Below are 8,846 nucleotides of genomic sequence, written 5' to 3' on the forward strand. Positions count from 1 at the left end.
ATGAGTTTAATTTAAATTATTTTTAATGTCTCAAAGTTGAAAAAATAAGATTTTTCCTTAATGAGATATTTCTCTCATGCAGCAGTGAAAGGTATATTGAACAAAACATTGATCAGATCACTCATCACAAGTAAACCGAGATCCACAGAGCTAAAAGGATTGGCAATGAAATACTGTTTTTTTTTTAAAGAAGAATATTTGATAGAGCATAGGTACACATATCTTTGAACTGAAATCTTAATAAAATATGTTATTTGGTTCACAGATGTTGCTTCTCTTTCGACCGCCACTTTGCTCTCGGGGGTTACTCGCCGCTGTCCCCCGTCCCTCCCCGGCCCCCCGGGACCCTCCGGCTAGCTGTCCCCTCTGGGGCCGGGGTTTTCCGCGGTCCCGCTGCCCTGGGCTCACCAGGCAGCGTGTGGGTTAGCACGGTCCGAGCTGCGGCGCTGCCTCAGTCGCCGCAAGGGTTCGAGATAAAGAGACCAAGAGAGACCAATGGTATGCTTGTCCAGAGAGATTGTATTGCCTGAAGCATTGCAGTGACCAAAGGCCCTGGGCTATTGCCCAGATACAGTTTTATACAGCAAAATTAAGAGATAAGGTCTTAAACAATAGAGACAGTGTTCAGCTAAGGCACATCAGAACCACCCCAGGGGCCAGGTCCAATGGGAACTGCTCAGGGGTGGGGAGAAGGGGGTCTACAGAGGAATGCTGAAGCGGGACTTTCCCGAAACAGTGGAGCATACATAAATGTATCTTTTCCCTCAGTTTCTCATTCCCAAAGCCTTTCTAAAACAATGGGGCATACATGAATGTATCCTTTTCCTCAGTTTACCATTCCCAAGGCCTTTCTAAAACAATCCTCCATGCTACCATGCCAGCATGACTGCAACAATTCCCCGCTTTTCAATTACTAAGATGAACGATGCCTTGGGAGAAGGTAAACTGTGGCTCTTAAACTGCAGTGTCTTTCTGCTTGTCGTCTTCCCACCAATCGCTTTCCGTGGCGGCAGCAGCGATGAAAACCGGCGCAGAAGCCTTCGGCTTCGAGGTCATGACCTTGGAGACGATCCGCTTCAGAATCCCAAATGCTAACAGAACTAAAAACAATGCAACTAGAAAGTAAAAGATGTCTTTTAAAAGAGACACTGCCCACCCAGAAAGGTCCCAGTCTTTGAACAGATTTTTAAACCAATCCTCATTTTCTTGCTTCACATTCCCAATGAGGCTTCTCATTTCCTGAATGGACGAGTGGACACTCTGTCCTTTAGATGACAGATCAAAACAACACAACCCATCAAATTCTTTACATCCATGACCATGTGCCAACAGCAGGAAATCAATAGCTGCCCTATTTTGGAGGGTAGCCTTTCTGGTTATTTCCTCATCTTCTAGGAGGTCACTCAGGGCTGCTGATGTTAAATTTGCCTGCTTGGTCACCCAGCATTCTAGATTGCCTAATTCACTCAATGCTTTGGCTGCTGCAACCCATGGTAAAAACACAGAGACAGCAACTCTTTTGGATTTTGCCCAATGATAAATTTCTGCATCACAATGTTCATCAAATTGGCTTGCACTCCGCTTAGTAATTTTTTTCCCACTTTTTGCTTGCCCAATTGGAATTTGGGTCATGTTGGGGGAAGCAAGGGTCAGATGCCCAAAAGTACATGGACCTCCAATAAGACGAGATGGGATTCCTGGGTACGCTCTGTCCCCACAGATAAGAAACATTCCCTTGTCCAGCTTGCGTGGACGGAAATCAGTGGTGGATGTAAATTTCAGCTTGTAGACAGCTGTGCACCATTGACCTGCTCTGAATTCTACCTTGTACTGTTTAACATGCTCATATAATTTTACTTCTTTGTTTGGGGAAAAATCAAATTGAATGCAAAATTCAGCTTTTGCAGAGCCTAGGAGTTCTAATTCCTGGGGCTCCCCCTCAGCAGTGGGCAAATGTGAAACCCACCCTTGCCACAAAATGAGGGGATTTCGCACTTGTGCTTCAACTTATCCTGCACCTTTAGGTATTTTATTTTCGTTCACCTGCTTTTGCAAACGGACCAGATCAATTGGAAACTCATCCCCCTTACTTGGAACCCCTATTAAACATGTGGACATCGGATTTTCTGCTGAGGCAGTGGACAAACACATATGATCCTGTTGCAAGGCTTGGGCTAGCGTGACCCACACATTTTTCTTGGGCTGTGGAACAATCCATGCATCCACCGTGGAAGGGTAGATGACCATTCCCTGGAACCAAACGATGAGCAGGAATGTGGAAATTGACATTCTGCTAGTCTGAAAGAGAGATAAAATCATACAACAAAGTGAACTAACTCTGAAAAAGATACATTTTGCTCTGCCAGTATAAAGGAAAATGAGGATTAGGGGTCTCCTCCTTCCTTGCGGCGTTTTGTGTTTGACGCAATTGCGTTCTCTGTGGGATTCCCCTGAGCATCAGGGGGATTACTCTGTGGTCGACTCACTCCCTGTTCAGCAGTATATGGTCTGACCCACTTCTTAGGAATCCACCTGAGTCCGGAGGGTGTGGACACACATGCATACCCTCGTCCCCAAGTGATAAGCTGGTGGGGACCCTGGATTTCTCCAGAGTCTGGATCCCTAATTAACACTGGAGGTCTCTCTTCGGGTCTGAGCTGCTGATGTTGTTTAAAATGACGTAGGACTGGAGGTTCAGGCCTATCAAAAGAACAATTTAGGAAGTTAATGGTGAAAAGGGCTTTGCAGAGCCTCATTTGTGGAGACATGGCCTGAATATCTCCCCGCTGGCGGAGGAGGACCTTTTTTAGGGTCTGATGTGTTCTTTCTATCACAGCCTGGCCGGTGGGGGAGTGTGCAATTCCTGTCTGATGGTTCACCCCCCACTCTTGTAGAAATTCACCAAACGCTCTGGAAATATAAGCTGGGCCATTATCTGTTTTGATGGTGGTGGGGACCCCCAAGGCTGCAAATGCCTGCATAAGATGTTTTTTGGCATCCGCAGTTCTCTGTCCCATGTGGGCTGAGGCAAAGACTGCTCCGGAGAAAGTATCTACTGAAACATGTACATGTTGGAATCTCCCAAATTCCTGTATATGTGTGATGTCAGTTTGCCACACTTCGCAACTGCGGAGTCCCCTGGGGTTCACTCCTGAACTTACTGTTGGCAGAGTGGACTCCTGACACTGGGGGCAAGCAGCCACAATTGCCTTGGCCTGGTCACGCCGCAGTTGGAATTGGCGGACCAGTCCTGGGGCATTTTGGTGGAACAATTGATGGCTCACCTTAGCCTGCTCGAGGATGTTTGGCTGGCCAACCAGCTGCAGAGGGGCGGCCAGTGCATCTGCCCTACGGTTACCTTCTGCTATGAAACCAGGAAGATCGGTGTGTGATCTCACATGCATTACAAAGAAAGGCTGCTCTCGGTGTGAAACTAGATGGATTAGTTTTGAGAGCAAACTGAATATCACTGGGTTGGAAACCTCTTTGAGCACTGCATGCTCCGCCCTGGACACTACACCTGCTACATATGCTGAATCTGTAACTATATTAATTGGTTCTGAAAACTTTTCAAAGGCCCTGACAACAGCGTCCAGCTCAGCGACCTGTGGGGAGCCCTCTACAACTTTTACATCAGCTTCCCACTGCTGAGTCTGGGGGTCTTTCCATGTGATCACAGATTTGTGGGACCCTCCCGACGCGTCTGTGAAAACTGTCAGTGCTTTTAGTGGTTCACTGCTCTGGATATTTTTTGGAATTAAATGAAACTGCACTTCAAACAATCTGTGGCCTGGATGGTTGATGAGAATTTGTCCAGTGAAACTGTCCAAGGAGAATTGCAAGCTTTCATTGGTCTGAAACAAGTGCTCGAGTATTTCCTTGGAGAGTCTCCCTGTGGATATTCTGATAGGAAGATGAATGCATGCGAAGTCACACCCCGCCAACACCTGCAAACGAGCTCTGGCCCTCATGATCAGCTGGGCCATCAACTCTTGTGGCCTGGTGATACTTTTGGACAACTGGTGACCAAGGAACACCCACTCTATAATTAAGAGGGGATCTCGTTGGTCTGTGTCCCATTGAAAAATCAATCCATGGAGGTGTGGCAACTTACCAAGAATGATGAATCGGAAGGGCAGGCCCTCACGGCACCTGTGAGCCTGTCTGTCTGCTAGGGTGGACTGAATTTTTTCCAAAGCAGCCTTGGCCTCCTGGGTTAGGGCCCTTGGGGAGTCTAAGTCTTCCCCCCCCTCAATAAATTGAAGATGGGAGACAACTCCCCCGTGGTGAGTCCTAACCAGGGTCTGATCCAATTTAGAGATCCACAGAGCTGGTGGAGGTCTCTTAATGTTTTTGGACTATCATTTATCATCGGTTTCTGGGGTGTGATGGTTCTGTTACCAATTTCAAGGCCCAGATACTTCCAAGGCGGCAGGTGCTGCACTTTTTCCTTCTGCAACTCAAATCCAGCCGCCGACAAGGCTGAGATAGTGTCCTCCACTGCCTCTGCAAGTACGTTGTCACTGTTGGCACAGACAAGGACATCATCCATATAATGATACAAAATGCAATCTTTCCACTTGGCACGGACTGGGGACAGAATTCTGGCCACATACCACTGACAGATGGTGGGAGAGCATTTGAGCCCCTGAGGAAGGACCGTCCAATGGTAGCGTTTCATGGGTGCCGCTCTATTAAGAGAGGGCTCAGAGAAGGCAAAGCATGGTGCATCATCTGGGTGTAGGGGAATTTGAAAGAAGCAGTCTTTGATATCAAGCACTGCCAATTTCCAGTTTTGGGGAAGCATCGATGGGGAAGGCATTCCAGGTTGAAGAGATCCCATGTCCTCAATGACATTATTAATTTTTCTCAGATCGTGGAGGAGCCGCCACTTGTCTTTCCCCGGTTTCTTAATAACGAACACTGGAGAATTCCAAGGGCTTTGGGTTTCTACTATATGTCCCTTTGCCAATTCCTCTTTTACAATTTGAGAGAGCGCACTCGCTTTTTCTATAGTCAGCGGCCACTGGTCTACCCAGACGGGTGTATCTGTGAGCCACTTAAGTTTTTGGGTAGGGCGCTCCTCAGTGGCCGCACCTAAAAATCCTGGGGGCCTGGTAACTCTAACTTTGCCCCCCATTGGGACATGGCATCTCTTCCCCAGAGGGTGAATTTTGAGTCCAGAACAAATGGGCGTAGGGATGCTAATTGCCCATTTGGTCCTTTGATTTGGACTACGTTTTTGGATTGTTGTGCCACTTTTGGGCCTCCCACTCCTACAACTGGGTGGCCTACATTTTCCAACTCCCATTGCCTTGGCCATTTTTGAGAAGGAATGACTGTCACATCTGCCCCTGTGTCCATCATCCCCTGAAGGCGAACAGAATGGCCCTCACTCTGGAGGCCACACCATACAAGGGGTTTCTCTTCTCCTAGCGTCTCGGTGTAAAAGACTGAGAGGGCATGGTCATCGCACACAAGATGGGGCACTGGAATGGCTTGTGCAATGATCTGTCCCTCCGCCAGGAAGAGAGGAGGATGGACACAACGTGCCATGAGATAGAAGGTCCTGGGATCGAGCGAAACGATTCCAGGAGGAATTTCTATCTCCTTCGGGGTGTACTTTGTGTCCCCAATGACAAGGTACTTGCAGTTTAGTAGATCATTTCGTCTGCGAGTCTCGCAGTCCCGAATGCGGGGCAGAAGCTCTGCTGTAGCTGTGATGAAATGCCAGTCCTGATTAGAAAAATGAACAGGTTTAGTGAGTCTTAACCGATAAGGTTCAGTTTTATCAGTGGTGTAAGCTTGGCTGCTGACACTGGGTACAATGTGGTGGACAGCAGCCCTGGCCACTGCGTTTTGGCCCACCCCATTTTTGTCGTCACGCGGGATAGGACCGCGCTCCCCAATTAGTTTTTTTGCTGACTGGAGACCCCCCCCCCTCCTATTTTCCCCTCTTTTGAAGGCCCTGTCCCCCGCTGGGGGCACTGGCCTATGAGATGTCCCTCTTGGTTACAGAAATAGCATCGGCGTTTGGGTGCATGAGGTTTGGCAGCCCTTGGTGTTTTCGAGGTTACCGTTGCCTCTGCAACTACTTTTCCCCGTGGTTTTATCACTGGGTCCTGTGTCATCAGCATAGCTTTCCTGGTGCACTCCTCGATGAGCTGATCGAGTGTGGGGGGAGGCGATGATGGAAGGGATAGGATGATTCGCTGACAGACTTCATTTGCATTTGTGGTGACCAGTTCTAATGTAAGTTGGTCTTGGAGCTCTGGATTTTGCACCCTCTTTTCCACAGAGGCTCGCACACGATCCACAAAATCCATGAATGGTTCTGAAACAGACTGCTTTAAAGTGGTATATGAGACAATAGGGTCTTTAGAAGGCATATTAAAAAATGCACGTTCTGCTGCATTCCTGGACAGGTCTAACACTGCTTTGGGAATGCCTGCTGCTTGCTTTTCAGCTTGGCTCCAATCACCCTCACCCACTAGATGTTCTAAAGTGATTTCCTCATCCTCTATATCTGTGGAAAGGCTTGGACTTTGCAGAATCTCTGGGAGGAGATCTGCTGCAAGTCTTTTCCACGTTCTTTCCCACAATCTAAACTCAGACTGAGGGAGCAAGCAACTGAAAAGACGTTTCAAATCAGAGGGGACAAATGTCTTGGAGCATAGCGTAGCTTTCAAAATGCTCTTAAAAAATTCACTTCTTTCCCCAAACTCACGCTTCGTTTTGCAAAGTTCCCTAATACTATCATACGAAAGGGGCTCCCATTTGGCGTTCTGTCCCCTGGCATTATAAATCACAGGGGCTAAGAACGCAGGCTCGGTCTCTCTGAGCACTTCCCGGCTGACAGCCTGGGCGCTGCCGTTGCCAGGGAAACCGGGAGAGGGAGAGGGAGGAGGAGGAGGGCCAGCTTGTGAGGGAGTGGCCGCAGCCGGCGGGGCTGCGTGGAGCGGGGCTGGGACAGGGACAGGGGGTGGTGATGCAACTGCGAGAGGAGGAGCTGAGGGCTGGACCGGGGGCTGGAATGTGGGCTGGATCGCCGCAAGGGAGGAGGGGTTGGGGTCAGGGACAGGCGGAGGGGGGAATGCGAGGGCTGGGGGCATGTTCTGGGCTGGCACAGGGAGTAGGGAATGCGGGGATGGAGAAGGGAAAACCGCGTGGCCGCCTCCATCTTGTGGGGGCTGCACGGGGGGGATGGGGGGTGCAAAGCATGGATTTTCAGCTGCGGGAGCAAAAGCAGGAGGCGGAGAAGGGTTAGAAACTAAATCTACATCTGCACAGTTAGTTTTCTCACCGCAGGGGGTGCGGGGGGGCACCGGGGACGCGACAGGGCGCTTTTCTGCTCCCTGGGCGCCCTGAGTGTCCGCACTCTCTTTCACAACATCGTAAACGACCAAAAACATTCTCATAAAACCTTCTTTCACTGAGGGATCTCCTGCCTTTGTCCTTTCACTCAGCACTGCACCAACACGCTTCCAAAATCGTCTTTCTCTCACTACTTGCTCTGTTATCTCCGGAATACTTACTGATAACCATCTGACAAACTCTTTTACAAGGCTCTTAGGAAATTTGACACCTGCACTCAGCAGGGGCTCCTGAACTTGTTTATAAATCTCTTTCTGCTGTGTAGTCAGCCTAACACCCATGGCTGGCTTCACAGCAAATCTCAACCAATTACTGCAGCAAACCCAAAGTTCTAAAGCTACGACGGAGACTCCCGTCACGCCTGCGCGCTGGCGTGTCCCCCCGTGGGCACACAGGAGCCGATGTCTCCTGGCCGGGCCCCTGCCCCCCAGTACGAGACTCACCCACCGCCGTCCTTTAGACACCACTGCAGCAATGGTTCCCGAACCCCGGGCGGTCTCCCGGGTGTGGAGAGGTGCCGTCCGACCCGTGGCGACCTCGCCGGACAGAAATCGGCGTCTGTCTCCACGGCAACAGTCCCGCTGGGCTGTGTGGAGAGGCAAGTGCCTCACACCACCAGCGTGATCCCAGAGCTTCTCCCCGCGGAGCCGACAGCCTGCGTAGCGATTTATTCACACCGCTCACCGCTCTGCAGCTCGCGGTGACACTGCAAAGTGTCTGGAAAAGCTCCTAGCCAGTGCACTGTCCACGACGGCTGCGGCAGGCTTGCTCAGACCAGTGCAAAGCCCCACGTTGGGCGCCACTTGTTGCTTCTCTTTCGACCGCCACTTTGCTCTCGGGGGTTACTCGCCGCTGTCCCCCGTCCCTCCCCGGCCCCCCGGGACCCTCCGGCTAGCTGTCCCCTCTGGGGCCGGGGTTTTCCGCGGTCCCGCTGCCCTGGGCTCACCAGGCAGCGTGTGGGTTAGCACGGTCCGAGCTGCGGCGCTGCCTCAGTCGCCGCAAGGGTTCGAGATAAAGAGACCAAGAGAGACCAATGGTATGCTTGTCCAGAGAGATTGTATTGCCTGAAGCATTGCAGTGACCAAAGGCCCTGGGCTATTGCCCAGATACAGTTTTATACAGCAAAATTAAGAGATAAGGTCTTAAACAATAGAGACAGTGTTCAGCTAAGGCACATCAGAACCACCCCAGGGGCCAGGTCCAATGGGAACTGCTCAGGGGTGGGGAGAAGGGGGTCTACAGAGGAATGCTGAAGCGGGACTTTCCCGAAACAGTGGAGCATACATAAATGTATCTTTTCCCTCAGTTTCTCATTCCCAAAGCCTTTCTAAAACAATGGGGCATACATGAATGTATCCTTTTCCTCAGTTTACCATTCCCAAGGCCTTTCTAAAACAATCCTCCATGCTACCATGCCAGCATGACTGCAACACACAGAAACATTAAGAATAGTTGTTTTTTAAAACCAGCTA

At 50.1% G+C, this 8,846-nt stretch overlaps 1 protein-coding gene across 1 annotated transcript; it reads right to left on the reverse strand.

The window, feature by feature from the left end:
- Window positions 1–499: 499 nt before the first annotated feature.
- LOC146768332 (uncharacterized) lies at window positions 500–8,082 on the reverse strand. Its single transcript, XM_085571766.1, is given in 2 exon segments — window positions 500–2,298; window positions 6,078–8,082. Coding segments are annotated over 2 exon segments (2,922 nt in total). The 5' UTR covers window positions 7,656–8,082; the 3' UTR covers window positions 500–954.
- Window positions 8,083–8,846: the final 764 nt, after the last annotated feature.

Source organism: Lonchura striata, chromosome 2 (genome assembly GCF_050655825.1).
Source record: "Lonchura striata isolate lonStrDom1 chromosome 2, ASM5065582v1, whole genome shotgun sequence".
In the NCBI taxonomy this organism is placed as follows: Eukaryota; Metazoa; Chordata; class Aves; order Passeriformes; family Estrildidae; genus Lonchura; species Lonchura striata.